The sequence below is a fragment of the Haematobia irritans genome, chromosome 1 (genome assembly GCF_050003625.1).
Source record: "Haematobia irritans isolate KBUSLIRL chromosome 1, ASM5000362v1, whole genome shotgun sequence".
Classification (NCBI taxonomy): Eukaryota; Metazoa; Arthropoda; class Insecta; order Diptera; family Muscidae; genus Haematobia; species Haematobia irritans.
Genome location: NC_134397.1, coordinates 90,392,007 through 90,410,284, shown reverse-complemented (window position 1 = coordinate 90,410,284; position 18,278 = coordinate 90,392,007). Strand labels below are relative to the sequence as shown.

Here is an 18,278-nt window from a genome sequence, read left to right as displayed (position 1 = left end):
TATTTTCACAAATGCACAATTTTTTTCAGATTGGATTTAGCATTTTTCGACCAAATTTAAATGATTTTTACCATTTTATGAATTATTACTCTGTTTTTAACATATTTGAAACAAAAACAAGTATAAACGGCCGTAAGTTCGGCCAGGCCGAAGCTTATGTACCCTCCACCATGGATTGCGTAGAAGCTTCTACTGAAGCCCATGGCAAGGTATCTTAAAACTTCCTAACACCGTAATATATACCACATAGTCCATACGTGGTATATATTAACCCTCCGTCATACACATGGGGCCTGACCAGACTCACTATGTATTTTTATGTATTTATATGGAAAATATGCTATTTTGTTGATATTATTACATTATTACTGTCGTATTTTCCGTCCTGATTTTTTCATACATCGATAGGTAATAAAATTTTAGGAGGGTACCAGAAGTTTTAAGTCTCTAGCTATATTATAAATGTATTTTAATTACAATTAGAATCGAAAAAGGTCTGGCCAGACTCATGTATCTGTCCGAGGGTTAAACTAAAAAAGGCCGATTAACTACGTATATAATTAAGTTTAAAGTTTCTATAGAAATAAAATTTTGACAACATTTTCTATTGAAGTAAAATTTTGACAAAATTTTCTACAGAAATAAAAGTTGGAAACAATTTTCTATAGAAATAAAATTTTGACAAAATTTTCTATAGAAATAAAATTTTGTCAAAATTTTCTATAGAAATAAAATGTTGACAAAATTTTCTATAAAAATAACATTTTGACAATGTTTTCTATAAAAATAAAATTTTGGTAGATTATTTTTGGCTCGAGTGGCAACCATGATTACGAACCGATATGGACCAATTTTTGTGTGATTGGGGATCGGCTATATATAACTATAGACCGATATGGACCAATTTTGACATGGTTATTAGCGGCCTTATACTAACACCACGTTGCAAATTTCAACCGGATCGGATGAATTTTGCTACTCCAAGAGGCTCCGGAGATCAAATCTGGGGAACGGTTTATATGGGGGCTATATATAATTATGGACCGATATGGACCAATTCTTGCGCGTTTGTTAGAGACCACATTCTAACACCATGTTCCAAATTTCAACCGGATCGGATGAATTTTGCTCCTCCAAGAGGCTCCGGAGATCAAATCTTGGGATCGGTTTATATGGGGGCTATATATACCCAGTCAGAAAAAAAACCATCGGAAAAGCGTTGTAAAAGCGTTGTGAACGGTTGATACACGGTGGGAAAAAGCGTTGTTACAACCCCAAAATGATAACATCATTCCACGGTGTATCGATTGTATTTAACAACGTTTTCAAAGCGTCATGAAAACAATATTTTATTCGCTTTTCCGATGGTTTAACGAACGCTTTGACAACCCTAAAATGATAACATCGTTATACGGTGTATCGATGGTTTTTACAACCATTAAAAAGCACTGAAAAACAACATTTCATTTCCAATTGTTTCTAGAATGCTTTAGGAGGGTTAGAATTATAATTTTACAGTACCTTAAAACCGCTATTGAAACAAACCAAAATTAGTGTTTTACACTTTACAAAGGAACATCAGAAAACTTAACAATTAACAATTACCCCCATTTTCATAAAGCTCCGTTAGTGTTCCGTTAACTAACCAACTTTTGAACCGTATTATGAACGAAATTGTCATCTTGCATATATATTCCATAGCTAGTTAAGATATTTGCAATTTACTTTCTGTTAATTGGCAGTTAAAGCCCAGCGGAGCTACATGAAAATGGCCGTTAATAGGAAAAATACATAACTAAGATTAAGATTGACATTTATAATTGGTAAAAAAATTATTTTAATATGGTCAAAAATCGCTAAAGTGAAAACTAAATCAGTAAAAAAGACATAAAAGTATACATATTTGTTGCAGATTTCTTTATATCTTGATGGGGAATAGCTCAAAGCAAATTTTCATTAAGTTTGTATTCCTTAAAATGAATTATTAAAGAAAAGTAATCGTGAAAAATTTGTGATTTTAGGGGCTAGTCATATGTCTTTATTATTTCCTATAGATAATAGTTTAAAATTCACTCTTGGAAAAGTTTTAAGGTACATTAAAAAGAGAATCCTCTACGACACTAAAATGAACTTAACAAAGGGAAAAAGTTATACACAAATGTGCGTATTTCACACAAAACACTTCAGAATTTCTTAAGATTTGTACATTTTACCCCAAATGCGCCAAAAGATTTGTACATTTTACCCCAAATGCACCAAAATAACATTCTTGCAATACTGAACTCCAATTTTTTCCTTCAAACAATGAAATTTTCTTTAAAGGTGGGTATTAAGTTCGAGTTTAGGCGATAAAAACGTCATTTTTTCACGATTACTTTTCTTTAATAATCCATTTTAAGGAATACAAACTTTGTGAAAATTTGCTTTGGGCTTTTCCCCATCAAGTTATAATAAAATTTGCAACAAATATGTATGATTTTGTGCATTTTTCTTACTGATTTAGTTTTCACTTTAGCGATTTAAGCGGCTAAACTCGAAGTTAATAATAATAAAAAGTAATTATGTCTAACAAAATTTCTTCAATTAGTCGATAAATAAGTACTTATATTTGGGTTTTGGCGTGATGTCAGCGTTTAGTTTAAACTTTCTACTCATTTGTAAAATTACCCAAATTGTTGTTCCTAGTGGTTTCACTGTTAATGTACATATTCACTTTATATGATAAAGGAACATTATCCTATTATAAATCAATTCCTATCAACAATTATACCTCCATTACTCATTAAAAACCATTGGACATTGATGGAACATGCATTTTCAACGATAATTTTATGGAAAATTTACTATTTAAAAACCGTCAATTAATTTGTTTAGCAAGCGTTGTTTCAACGTTGGGTTCCAACGCTGTTACAACGCTCAATATTTATAACCATCGTAAATTTCTGACTGGGTAATTATGGACCGATGTGGACCAATTTTTGCATGGTTGTTAGAGACCATATACTAACACCATGTACCAAATTTCAGCCGGATCGGATGAAATTTGCTTCTCTTAGAGCAATCGCAAGCCAAATTTGAGGGTCCGTTTATATGGGGGCTATACGTAAAAGTGGACCGATATGGACCAAATTTTTCATAAATATTAGAGACAATATACTAACACCATGTACTAAATTTCATCCGGATCGGATGAAATTTGCTTCTTTTAGAGCAATCGCAAGCCAAATTTGGGGGTCCATTTATATGGGGGCTATACGTAAAAGTGGACCGATATGAACCAATTTTTGCATGGTTGTTAGAGACCATATATAAACACCATGTACCAAATTTCAGCCGCATCGGATGAAATTTGCTTCTTTTAGAGCAATGGCAAGCCAAATTTGGGGGTCCGTTTATATGGGGGCTATACGTAAAAGGATGGGGGTATATTAACTTTGTCATTCCGTTTGTAACACATCGAAATATTGCTCTAAGACCACATAAAGTATATATATTCTGGGTCGTGGTGAAATTATGAGTCGATCTGAACATGTCCGTCCGTCCATCCGTCTGTTGAAATCACGCTAACTTCCGAACGAAACAAGCTATCGACTTGAAACTTGGCACAAGTAGTTGCTATTGATGTAGGTCGGATGGTATTGCAAATGGGCCATATCGGTCCTTTTTTACGTATAGCCCCCATATAAACGGACCCCCAAATTTGGCTTGCGATAGCTCTAAAAGAACCAAATTTCATCCGATCCGGATGAAATTTAGCACATGGTGTTAGTATATCGTCTCTAATATTTATGCAAAATTTGGTCCATATCGGTCCACTTTTACGTATAGCCCCCATATAAACGGACCCCCAAATTTGGCTTGCGATTGCTCTAAGAGAAGCAAATTTCATCCGATCCGATTTTATTTCTATAGAAAATTTTTTCCAAATTTTATTTCTGTAGAAAATTTTGTCAAAATTTTACTTCAATAGAAAATGTTGTCAAAATTTTATTTTGTCAAAATTTTATTTCTATAGAAACTTTAAACTTAATTATATACGTATTTAATCGGCCTTTTTTAGTTTAACCCTCGGACAGACACATGAGTCGATTCTAATTGTAATTAAAATACATTTATAATATAGCTAGAGACTTAAAACTTCTGGTACCCTCCTAAAATTTTATTACCTATCGATGTGTGAAAAAATCAGGACGGAAAATACGACAGTAATAATGTAATAATATCAACAAAATAGCATATTTTCCATATAAATACATTAAAATACATAGTGGGTCTGGCCAGGCCCCATGTGTTACGAATGTGACTATCGAAACATGTGTATGACGGAGGGTTAATATATACCACGTATGGACTATGTGGTATATATTACGGTGTTAGGAAGTTTTAAGATACCTTGCCATCGGCTTCAGTAGAAGTTTCTACGCAATCCATTTTGGAGGGTACATAAGCTTCGGCCTGGCCGAACTTACGGCCGTTTATACTTGTTTCAATTATACTTCGCTTTGTGTTCACATAAAACCACGTGCCACTTCTGAATAAATAAATTAACACAAAACACAGTAATTCCGTATTCTCCCTCCATTCAAAGAAACAATCGACACACTACTGACGCGCAAAATGAAAATCGTGTGTACATCCTCAATGTTTTTACAAAATTATTTTCGCCGCAAAAAGGAAAAATAAAAAAGTAAATTGTCACGAAAACAATGTACATAGTCTTTATGGCCATGTAATGGTTCTAGACATGTCTATTAGATGTGTGCACGTGAGTAATATTTTGCTCACGCTCACGCACACTTACGACGGAGAAATCTTATTCACGCACACTCACGCCCGATATTTTTTGGTGGGACTCACACTCACGCACGATATTTTTTGGTAGGACTCACACTCACGCACGCTCACAAAAAGAAAATTTGTACTCACGCACGCTCACGCACGAAATCTTTTAAATGTCGTGACTCATGAGATATATCGTGACTCACGAAAAATGTCGTGACTCACGAAAAATGCCGAATAATTTTATGAGTGATTTACCTTTAGAACCTGACTGAAAACATGAGTATGGTTAAAATCGAGTGCGTTATAAAACTCTTACCACCTAGGATGTCACCAAAATTATAAATGAATTCAACTCGTAAGCATTTTATGTTCGTCAGCGGGATTATTTGCGTGAACGTGTTTGCACAGGGAGTAGAATTAGCATTGCAGCTATGCGTGCCAAATTTGGTTGAAATCGGTTCAGATTTAGATATATCTCCAATATATAGCTTTCGCCCGATTTACACTCATATGACCACAGAGGCCAATTTTTAACTCCGATTTAGTCGAAATTTTGCACAGGGAGTAGAATTAGCATTGTAGCTATGCGTGCTAAATTTGGTTGAAATCGGTTCAGATTTTGATATATCTCCCATATATAGCTTTCGCCCGATTTACACTCATATGAACACAGAGGCCAATTTTTAACTCCGATTTAGTCGAAATTTTGCACAGGGAGTAGAATTAGCATTGTAGCTATGCGTACCAAATTTGGTTGAAATCGGTTCAGATTTAGATATAGCTCCCATTTATATGTTTTTCTGATTTCGACAAAAATGGTCAAAATACCAACATTTCCCTTGTAAAATCGCCACTGCTTAGTCGAAGAGCTGTAAAAATGACTCTAATTTTCTTAATCTTCTATTACATATATATTGAGCGATAAATCATAAATAAATTTTTGCGAAGTTTCCTTAAAATTGCTTCAGATTTAAATGTTTCCCATATTTTTTTACTAACATTGTGTTCCAACCTTGTGCATTAGCCGACTTAAATTTTGAGTCTATAGATTTTGTAGAAGTCTATAAAATTCTGTCCAGATCGCGTGATATTTAAATGTATGTATTTGGGACAAACCTTTATATATAGCCCCCCAACACATTTGACGGATGTGATATGGTATCGAAAATTTAGATCTACAGAGTGGTGCAGGGTATAATATAGTCGGCCCCACCCGACTTTAGACTTTGCTTACTTGTTTTTATTGATTTAAAGATGCCCCGCCATTGAAAAAATATTGACCTTATATGAAAGACTACGAATCCTAAGTATTATGACATCCAATTTACATAATATTAAGGACCATTTTCTTTATTCTGATAATTGGTTGATAGTTTTGCTGCAACAAACAAAACGAATATAGAATTTGTAATTAATGAATAGTTCATAATGTTTGCTTTAACTGTTTTTGTTTTTATTAAAATTATTAATATATTTCATTAAATTTTCTTTAAGTAAAGAAACATATTTATGATTGAAAGATATAATCTCTTAATTAAATAAGATATTGAATACTGGAATTGAAGCAAGCTTACACTGAAAAAAAGCATATCCGGTTCCAAAGATTTTGTCTTTACTTTAACAACTTTGGTATTGATTCCGAGCCAAAGAAGCGGGGAATACAAGTAAGTATACTTTTAAGACACAATTCTCTTTTAAATTTGGGTTTTGTGTACTTGTTTCTAAGAAGCAAATTGTAATTTTTCGTTTTTTCAGCTTTTTTCATATACTAACAAAGCCATTTAAAACCGAGTTAACGACAACTTTATTTTCTAAATTCAGACTCGACTTCCAGTAGAAAATATGCTATCACCCTTATTCCTGAAGTCGCCCTCGCTCTCGCCGTTGCTTTTTGTCGTCTGTCGCTTTTAAGTCGTCTCGTCATTCATTTGATATTCCTGTGAAGTGGCGACGGCGACGACGACGATTACATTTTGTACCAATTACAATACTCTGTAATAAAAGGCCGATATCACTAGAAAACAATCAGCTGATGTGCAAAAAAAGAATTTTAATTTTTTCGGTTTAAAATATTTTTATTTCTGACGAAATTCTAAAACGGAAAATCAAGAAAAAATATTTAATTTGACGCGGAAAAAATGTGGATATATATTCGAGGACAGTTAAAGCTTCCAAAACTACAAAAATGGCGCCGACGCTGAGATCAATGACACAAGGATCATCGTGAAAGAAAACAATCAGTTGATGTGCAAAACTGAATTTTAATTATTTGCATTTAAAATGCTGTTTGCTTGTAATCCAATGTTGACTTGGAAAATCAAAATATGTTAAATGATAAATTTGACTCGGGAAATGATTTAGATATCTACATTAGGGCAATAACAACATCCGGCATATACAATTGGAACGACGTTGACATTATGTGTCCAAGGATCATTCAAAGTTTGACACAATTGTTACCTAAGTTTGGTGCTAAATAAAATACATTGGACTTGAAGGATTTCTATCAAAAATAAATGGAATTGAAAATCAACACGTTTACTTTAATTGTACAGTGTTCTTTTCTATGATTTGAATGTGAAGACCAAAACTTCTATATATACTGATTTTTTTCCATTTTTTTTTGTAATTGTTGAAGATTAGTCACTTTACCTCTTACCAATTTCCATTTTTTCCATTTATTTTTTGCAATTGCTCGATTAATAAAGTCTAAAAAACTTCTTCAAAAATTAAACACTAAACTCGTCGCTGGTAACTTTGACCTCACGACAATATGTTTTTCAGTGTACAATATGACTTAAAACCTATTTTTGACTATGTTTAATCTATGCTTTATTTTTAATTTAAAAATATTTTCCTTAAATTATCTGTAATAAGTTGGCCTTTAAAGCGGACATTTATTCGCATATGCAATCAGATAAGAAATATGATCATCTCAGACATGCACTGAAAAAAAGCATGCCCTGTACCAAAGATTTTGCCTTTATGCTAATGATTTGGTATTGATTCCGAGGCAAAGAAGCGGAGAATTTAAGTAAGTATACGTTTAAGACAAAATTGTCTTTTAAATTTCAGTTTTGCGTACATGATTCTATGTAGCAAATTTTAGTTTATTCAATTTTTTGTTTTTTGCTTCATGTGCATTTAAAGTCTTTTAAAAACGTGTTACATAATTTCAAGTAGAAATTATGCTATGTTTCAAGTAAAACCCGTCTTTACAATCCTTATAACAGAGGTGAATTTCGTTTGTCTAAAATTTCTTTATGTGTATGACGTTTGTATTTCATACAATTCCATATATTATTCCCAATATATAAATGTGTTTATTTATAAAAAGCATACAATAATTCACTTAAAACCCTAGTAAGTTAATTTCTTTGATACATTGTGATTTTACACGCCAAAAAAATAATCTTAGGCAAACAAATATTGTTTCCCATTTGCTTCTCGCTGTAAGGAAGTTTGTTTGGAAGAGAAACATATACTTTTTATGATAAATGTTGATTCTCTTGCGGAATGTAAAAAAAATCATAAAGATTAGGTAAATTTTTTTAATTTTCTGGCTAATTGCATATTTTCTCACATTATTATCACTTCCACGGAGTTTTAATGGTAATGATAATTTTGTGATGAAAGATTGACATTTTCGAAGATATTCTAAACGATTTTTCTTACCGTGTATGGACTCATTTCTTTGTACTATTCTACCTATGCCAACGAAAGGGTAGAGTTCTCACAACCTCTTCCACTTATTTATTTACCCTTTATTTTCCATGGCATCTACTTCATTTATTTCATTATATGCTTACATCTATTGCATTATGTGATTTAGGTTTTGCGTGGGAGTGGCATAGGCACGGTGGAAAGAAATGTCTGTTTGTGACAACACAATACGAGTTGTACGGAATATTTCTTTTATAATTTTCTTTGATTTTGATTTGAATGAACTCACTCCGTAGTCAACTATGGTTTTAAAAAAAAAAATGTCAATCGCTTTGATATTTAGGTGACATGGTGGTCTATATGTTTGGTACTCAAAGCTAAACTTAGACTTCAGGCTCATATTCATTTACATTCCGATTTAACTAAAAAAGTGAAAATCTTTGCTATTTGGTCATTTTTGCCTCACTCCATATATTGAGCATTTTGCATAACATTATTTAAGAATAGAGCTTCTTTGAACATCTTTGATATAAAAAGCTCAGCGAATTCACAAAAACTAATCGAAGAAATATTTATTGTTGAACAATTAGAAACAGAATATAGAATTTTATTTTCTAAATGACAAAATATAAAAGTCAAATTCATAGACTAGACAAGTAGAAATTATTTACATTGTACAAAGTATGAATATAAATACTTCACCACGCCTCCTCAAATTAAATAATTTTTTGAACACCCATTGATGATGTAAATTGTTTATGTTTGAATCGAGGTAGTGGTTTTGTTAAAACGTCAGCAGGTATTTCACTCGTAGCCATATTTTGAATATCGACAACTATAGCTTCAATTGGTTCGAGAGTGATGTCCGCTATATTTGGCCATCGCTTGAGCACTTTGTGAATCGCTATAAATCGTTTTTGGACTGGTATCAACAAATCCCAATTCAGATGTTAAGTATCGCAAGTAGTAGGCCTCTTTAGCTGCCTCAGACAGTGCTATATATTCAGATTCGGCACTCGAAGTAGCAACTACTCGCTGCTTTCTTGATTCCCAAGATATTACGGTCTCGCAGGAGCCGACTTCCTATCATTAGAATCATTCGCCCAACTAGCATCGACGTATCCGATGATGGGGAGACCAAATATTTTATAAGTCAGAGTATAGTTTTGCGTTGAATTCAAATATTTTAGTACATTTAGTGCCACAGTCCAATGTTGCTCGCGGTGGTCGGAATTAAATATAAATAGCATATTGACACTATGTTACATGCTATATCTGGTCTACTAAATACCGAGAGATGTTATAGATATCCTATAGGTTCTTGATATTTGGTGGTATTCTTCTGGAATTTATTGGAATTTTGACAAGCTTTGTATTTTCTTTACCGCGCTTTTGAATTAAATTAGATATATAACCAAGTTGTGAGATCGATATTGAGTTATCAGAAACATTGACTTCCAAACCAATATAATGCTTTGGTTTGGTTTGGTTCCAAACCAATACAATGCTTTTACTTTAAAATTATTTTTGAGAGTACCTATAAGACGGTCAACTTCGTTGTTATTATTTGACTCTATAAGGATAACATCGACATATAAAGTGACAATAGTCGTGGAACCATTAGACTTTTTATAATAAACACATTGGTCGTACTTCGATTGCTTCAATCCAAATTGTTTAAAAACGCAATCTATTCGCTTAAACCATTGTCGAGCTGCTTGTTTTAGTCCATATATACCTTTTTTGACTTTGCACACCTTATTCCGATCTTGGACAAACCCCAAATTTTTCCCAACACAAAGAGCATACACTAATCGAATAGTACTTTGGCGAACAACTGGTGCGAAGGAATCCATATAGTCAAAGCCGTATTTTTGGGCATAACCTTTCGCCACCAATCTGGGTTCACACAAAAAAATAACTGCAAATAAATATTAACAACTTTATTTGTATGTAAAATCTGTTGATGCTCAACAAATTTGTCTATTGAATTTGAGGCATTTGTTGTTGAAATGTGTTTGTAGATGCTTGACAGAGGAAATAATAGAAATATTCTGAATTTTCAACAAATTGTTTTGTTGCGAAAATAGTTGACTGCTATCGATATGAAAACAAAAACAAAAATACAAGACTGGTTACGCGCACATCGCTGAGAACATGTACGAATGCTAAAAGAAGTATGAGAAGAATACCATTAGAACAAAATGAGTATGAGCACATGCACGTGTATGATAGCAAGCAATGAGCTCATTCATCAGAGAATACAGAAAAGCATTTATAAATGTCTGTGAAAAATGTATATTTTTCAATTTGGTAGTTTCTTAAATGTGTTTGTTTTATGAGATAATTAATAAAACCATATTAATATCGGGATTAGAATTATTTCAATTCTAATTAACTAGAATATATATCACTGGGCAAAAAGTTGTCAAAATGCTTGCTAGACCCTGGACTACTCAATTTAAAATCGTCATACATTTACAAAACTGAGTATAGGATTTTCGACACAAAATGTTACATGTTCCCCGTCCAAAAATAGCATTTTGGTCATATTCCTCCTCTGTGTGTACTTAACAAAATATCTCTGTCAATTTCAATTTAATTTTTTGTCAATACACCAATAAATTTGTTACACGTCATTGATAGACTCCAACAAACCACATACAAATTTTTTCGTTCAAATTCAAAAATATTTGTTGAGGATTAAACGTAACGTTCAACAACAAATATTTTGTACTGTTGGAAGCTCAACAAATTACTTACAAATTATGTTATTGAGAACACAAATTATTTGTTGCCTTCTGATGGTAACGATTGCTAACAACTTTTTTGTAATAATGGTTATTAAAAGTACAAATTAGTTTGTTGCAGGAAAATTAACAAATGTTGTTATTGTTTTTCCAACAAAAGTTATTGGTTCTCAAACTTATTTTTATCTGTGTTTTCTTTTGTCGACACGACCATCTGGAAAAGATTTTGCCTTAAAAATCCATCTGCAATCAATTGGCGTTTTTCCAGCGGATAAATAACTAGGTCCCAAACATCATTTTCTATAAGAGATTCAAATTCTTGCAAAATGGCAGTATACCAGTTTTTAGAGCTATTTGACTCCATTGCCTCATTATACGTTTTGGGATCACAATGTTCGATATCCACGACTGCGCATGCAGAATATTTACCTTTCGCCCAATATATTTACCTAACCTAACCTAACCTAGAACTTACCATGGGAATATTCACTTCAACTTCAGATGCTCCGCTTTCTTCTTCTACAAGTAATTCGGGTCATCAATGATATCAACAAATATATCTGGCTCTTCATCACCTTGATCTGTTACTAGACTGTCTTCTTGTATTTGCTACGACATAGGCAGAATCTAAGAAGCACAGTTATATATTGGAAGTAAAGGCAGCGTATCCTGGGCTTAAAAAATGTCCACATTATTTATTAGGCGCACCTTTTAAATTGGTCACAGATTGTGTAGAATTTGAGCAGACAACAACTAAATTAGATGTTCCGAGGGAAGTTGCGCAATGGATTTTTTATATTCAAGATTTCAACATGGAAATTGAATATCGTTCAGGTGAAAGAATGAAACATGTAGATTGTCTTAGTCGCTTTGCTTTATCCTGTCTAGTAGTAGTGAATGAGTTGTCAGCTCGAATGGTGAAAGCGCAGAAAGATGATGATTATATCAATGCGGTGAAAGAAAGGCCATATGAAGGATTTAAAATCAAAGATATTGGATACCACATCTTGAAATAAAGGTATCGAAATTTATTTCTTATTACATTAACCCCCATTTTCATAAAGCTCAGTTAGTGTTCCGTTAACTAACCAACTTTTAAACTGTATTATGGAAGATGCTGTCATCTTGCATATATATTCCATATGCCAGTTAGGAACTTAACTGACGAACATTTTTCAGTTAAAGTTAACTGGAGAGAAGATATTTGCAATTTACTTTCTGTTAACTGGCAGTTAAAGCCTAACGGAGCTACATGAAAATGGCCGTAAGTGTATAATTCACAACAAGAAATTGGGTAAGGATTTTTGAATTGCATTGGCAAAGGTGATATACCAATTCAAACTATTCACAAGTATGCTACTTCAAAACAACATAAATATATTCTAGCAATGGTCGATGGATTCACAAAGAGGTCATAAAAAACTTAAATAATGGGCGGATATATTCGGATTTCCAAAACGGATTATAAGCGATAAAGGGTCAGCGTTTACATCTAATGCGTTTACAGATTTTGCCAATGAGAATATGATTGAACATTTTTGTACATAATGGTACAAATATGTTTTTTGAATTATGCTTTAGACTAAAGAATTTGGTTTTTGTTGTTTGTGTGTTTTGTTTTAAAAACAACTAAAGGGTTAAAAAAATAAAATATATAAATCATTATCTTCCTTATCATAATAACCATGTCAGCATGTTCCTTCTAATATATACACTGAAAAAAGTGAACCCATTTCCATTGCAAAATGAACTAAACTGTAGTAAAATTGACCATGGTCTAGCCCTTAAGATTTTTTTTCTACTTGTCTAGTTTATAATTCTCTTAAATTTTAGTTCATCTATGGCATTGTATTTTAGTTCAATTTTACAAAACCCTTACCAAGTTAAAAAGTCTGTATTATTTTGGTTAACTTGATTATTTTTTGGGAAACCCGATAATAAAATTTGGTTAAGAGTCTCTTTAAAATGTCGACGAATAAACTATTTTTATATTAATCATTCCACAGTACAGAGAAATTAAATAATTAAATGAACAACAAACCGTTATACTATTACGAAAATTTTCATACATTAAAAGTAAACTTTCTTTAAGCAAAAGTATTTTATTATAAAAACTTATGATTGAAGTTCTTAACATAACACAAAGGTTTTTGTGAATAACAATTACGGCCACATGGAGTAGTTTATTTTAACTCGCTGTTTGGACATTTTGACTTATCCTTAGTCTTTTATTAATCAAATTGTAAAAAATTAACATGTAATAAAATATAATTTTTAGCTCTTTATATTAGCTTGTAACTTACCATATTTGGGGGCATTTTATCAAATGGTTTAAGGAATTCAACTTTTCTTAGATAAACGTACCCCACAGATTTGTACCTGAAACAATTATACTGAAAAAAATATTGTCGTGAGGTCAAAGATTTAATGTCTTTAAAATACAAATGCAAATTTAGCTTACAATAGAAGTCGCATTTCTCTAATATAAAGTTTGTCCTTGTCCAAAAGTCGATAAACTCTTCAATGAAGTCGTATTGTCCTTATAATTAAGCGATTTGACTTAAAAATGGGTATCATAACATGGAAGAAAAAATGTTTGGGCTAAGGTCAACTTGACTTTAATAATTCTGAAAAGTTCTTTAAATTTAATGAAATTGTCTTTAAATTTGTTGTCTAAATTTGTTGTTTGTTGTGACTACAAAGCAAAAAATCGTTCAAATATAGGACATGTTTTTCAAAACTTTATTTTAAAGACGTTTTTTACTTTGCATAATTTCTACTGGAAGTCGAGTCTTAATTTGGAAAATAAAGTTGTCGTTAACTCGTTTTTAAAGGACTTTGATAGCATATGAAGAAAAAAAGCTGAAAAAGTGAAAAATTAAAATTTGCTTCCTAGAAGCAAGTACACAAAACTCACATTTAAAAGAGAATTGTGTCTTAAAAGTATCCTTACTTGTATTCTCCGCTTCTTTGGCTCGGAATCAATACCAAAATTTTTAAAGTAAAGACAAAATCTTTGGAACCGGGTATGCTTTTTTTTCAGTGTAGAGAAACAATGAATTAAGTAATATATTAACTCATAAAACTGTATTGTTATCGATGTGAAAGACATAATAAAATAAATATTCTTGTTAAAAGAAAGCCAAAGTTTTAATATAAAACTTACCAATTCTCTATTAAATTGTAAGCTGAGGGGAAATATAAAAAGTTATCCAAATTCATTTGGAGTTACTCTGAAATTAAATATTTATTTTTTACATTAAATAAAAACTTTAAATTGGTTTCCAAAAAAATCTAATTAAAGCAGTAATAATATGCATAAAAAAGTAATTATTCTGGTTAAAAGAATGTTAAAGAAAGATTACCAATTCATAAAAATGTTTCCAACTTGTTATTCTGAAATTTTGTTTTTTTACATTAAAAATATTAAATTGTTCTCCAAAAATATTTGATTAAAGTAATACTAAAATAAGGTATTAAAAACCTGTAATTTTGATAATAAAAGTGTCATAAAACGTGAATATTCTAGTGAAAAGAAAGCCAATTTTTAAAAGGAAACTTACCACTACTCTATTAAATTGTACGCTGATGAGAATCCATCCATCCATCTGAGGTTGCTCTGAAATTAAATATTTATTTTTCCACAAAGAAAAACATTAAACTGGTTTCAAAAAAAAAAAAAATGATAATTAGCAAATAAAAAATATTCTTTTTAAAAGAAAACCCCATTTTAAAAAGAATATTTACCAATTTATGATTAAACTTTACGCTGAGGTGTAACAAAAAATTTCCAAATTCATCTGGAGTTACTCTGAGATTGAATATTTATTTTTTACATTGAATAATAAAAATTAAATTAGATAAAACAATTTCAATATACTTTCCATTTCAGCATTTTTCCTAAATATTGAATATTGTCAATAACTTTTTTTTAAACTACCGATCATAACTTCGCCATCGTACATCTCATCGCTAAAATTATAATAACTTTCATTTAAAAACCAAAAACCAAAATATTCCAAACCTTTATATTTCCTTGTTACATACCTGCTGACAAGATACCACGCCAAATATACAACTGAAGCATGCCAAACAAAACCAAAACATTCCTACAACAACAAAAACACATGTGCCTTCATTAAAAACAACACCTCATCAACCATTCGCGAATAACAAACACACACACAAACCACTGAAAGAACAAAAATTAAAACAACCCAACGCTCAGATATACACAACATCCCCATCACTCGCTACCATTTCTCATTAGTGCATTGCATGCTCTCACTCTCAAACAAAATTCAAGTAACATCAGTGCTGCCGCTACTACTTCAATCGAAGTATTTTGCTTCATTTTCACAAAATTTACTTCGTCACTCCTTCTTCCAAAAATCTGCTTCACTTTTTGTTCTGCTTCAAATTTTTAAATTTTTCCTCATATTGCCTAATTGTTTTTCCTATTCCTTTAATTACGATGAACATAGCGGTTTAAATCATTGAATTATTAACCGATGTGGACCAATTTTTGCATAGTTGTTAGAGACCATATACGTACACCATGTACCAAATTTCAGCCGGATCGGATGAAATTTGGTTCTCTTAGAGGCTCCGCAAGCCAAATCGGGGGATCAGTTTATATGGGGGCTATATATAATTATGGACCGTTGTGGACCAATTTTTGCATGGTTGTTAGAGATCATATGCTGAAACCATGTACCAAATTTCAGCTGGATCGGATGAAATTTGCTTCTCTTAGAGTCCCCGCAAGCCAAATTTGGGGGTCCGTTTATATGGGGGCTATACGTAAAAGTGGACCGATATGGCCCATTTGCAATACCATCCGACCTACATCAATAACAACTACTTGTGCCAAGTTTCAAGTCGATAGCTTCTTTCGTTCGGAAGTTAGCGTGATTTCAACAGACGGACGGACGGACGGAAACGCTCAGATCGACTCAGAATTTCACCACAACCCAGAATATATATACTTTATGGGGTCTTAGAGCAATATTTCGATGTGTTCGATGTGTGACAAAGTTAATATACCCCCATCCTATAATGGAGGGTACAATAAAATGAATTCTATTGTTTTGTTTTCGAAAATATATGCTACTTCAATTTTATTCAATCTACTCCACTTTTTTCCAAAATCTACTTCACCCAGTTTTTCACTAGCGGCAGCACTGAGTAACATCCATCATCTTTACAACATATTCCACTTTGCCGAGAAAGATCACTGTACTATGCATTACCCAGCAAAAAAGCGTCGCCAAGAAAGTAATGAAAATGTTCTTTTTGGATCCAGAAGTGGTGCAAATTTGACGCAGAAGCGATGAATTTAACATGGGCTTGTCATGGGACGGAAGTCCTCCATTTCAACAGCCGTTGCACTGAATTTGTATCACTTTTTTAGGTATGATCCGAATTCAATGTTATGGATGTAAATTAAAAAATTGTGTGATATTTTGTCAAATAAATAATTTTTATAATTTTTTATAATTTTTAATGGATTCTAACGCTTGTCGGAAACGTTTGACCTAAAATATTTTCAAAAACTCAAAATTTCAGAATTTTTCAAAATTTTTTCAGATTGGATTTTGCATTTTTTTCGACAAAATTTAGATGATTTGTACCATTTTATGAATTCTTACTCTGTTTTTAACCTATTTGAAACAAAAAAGTTAAAATTATGCATTAAAAGTATGAAAACCCAAGTTATAAAAAATTGAAATAAAAGAACTTCTTGGGTAGTTCAAATAAAGAACATCATTGGGAATGCATCTTCTGGAAGTGCTTTTAAAGTTGTGCCTTTGGAAGAACTTCCAATTTTTTTTGCTGGGTAATTCATCGCATCTGTTCACAATTTACTCTAAAAACAATACTCTTAAATGCATATCAGTATAAGAACGATGAAACGTTTAACTTAAAATTAGCAAAAATTTCATGAAGTGATATCTACCCATTTTTGACGAAAATGTCTATAAATTTAATTACATGTGAACTAAAAATATTGAGAAATGTACCAACTATTATTATATTATGAAATCCGCTTTCAAGTTAAATTTTCGTAAAAAAATATTTTCTCATACAAAAACTCTTTATAGTAAATTGCACTTATTATTTAAGGTGAGTACTATGTTCGTTTTTTTTTCACCAAAACACAAAATTGAAAGTACACTTATATTTATGAAGACGATTATATTTTTATCAAATCTTGCCAAATAATGGTTGGAAAAGATCCAAGGAATTGATTGCAAATAATGTTATATTTCTAAATTAATTAATAAAAAAAGTAAACTGGTTTTCAGCTTGAAAATTGAACATAGTACTTAGCTTTAGAAAGTATTTTACATTTCATAAGTAGTTTTATAGTATGACGATAGACTTTTTAACTACCAGTTAGAAAATTTTTAAGGAATTTTCCATCGTATTTTGCAGGCCGCGAACTAAACGATTGCTACTTAAAATTTGTAAAACTTCCTTTCGAGTAGTTAATCTTCGTTGAAGATACGAAAAATGAACTAAAATTCTGGAAATTTCTTGTAATAAATTATAGTAAAAATCTGCTTAAATTAACGAGACACTTTTTTGTGTTGATGCGCCTTGATTTCCAATAAATCAGCAGCCTGTAAGCTAAATTAGTTTTTCTGAAAGAAAACAGAATAATTCGAATTAATTTTGTTCAATTAAAAGTTTATTTTGCTAAACATTACCTGCATAGGATATCATGCTTAATTCTTAGTTCCAGGTTGCAGATTTATATTCTTCTTTTGCAGTTGTAGTCGTTTAGCATAAAAAGGTGAATTAAGGAGCTCGGAAATTTAATTTTAGTAACAATTCCTTTCCAAAATTTCCACACGTTGAAATCGTCTATTAAAATTTGAACCAATCAAAGAAAAAACTAATGGCAAAGCAATGTAATATTTGGTGTTATATTGATGATAAAGGGTGATTTGTTAAGAGCTTGATAACTTTTTAAAAAAAAAAAAAACGCCTAAAATTTGCAAACTCTCATCGGTTCTTTATTTGAAACGTTAGATTGGTCCATGACATTTACTTTTTGAAGATAATTTCATTTAAATG

The 18,278-nt window shown here is 31.7% G+C and overlaps 1 protein-coding gene across 1 annotated transcript in view; it reads left to right on the top strand.

Moving 5' to 3' along the window:
• Positions 1-12,211, top strand: part of LOC142227864 (uncharacterized) — an 83,910-nt gene extending 71,699 nt beyond the window's left edge. Inside the window, exon 2 of the mRNA XM_075298133.1 lies at positions 11,816-12,211. Within this exon, the coding sequence (XP_075154248.1) occupies positions 11,816-12,211 (396 nt within the window). The remainder of the gene's footprint in view (positions 1-11,815) is intronic.
• The last annotated feature ends 6,067 nt before the right edge of the window (positions 12,212-18,278 follow it).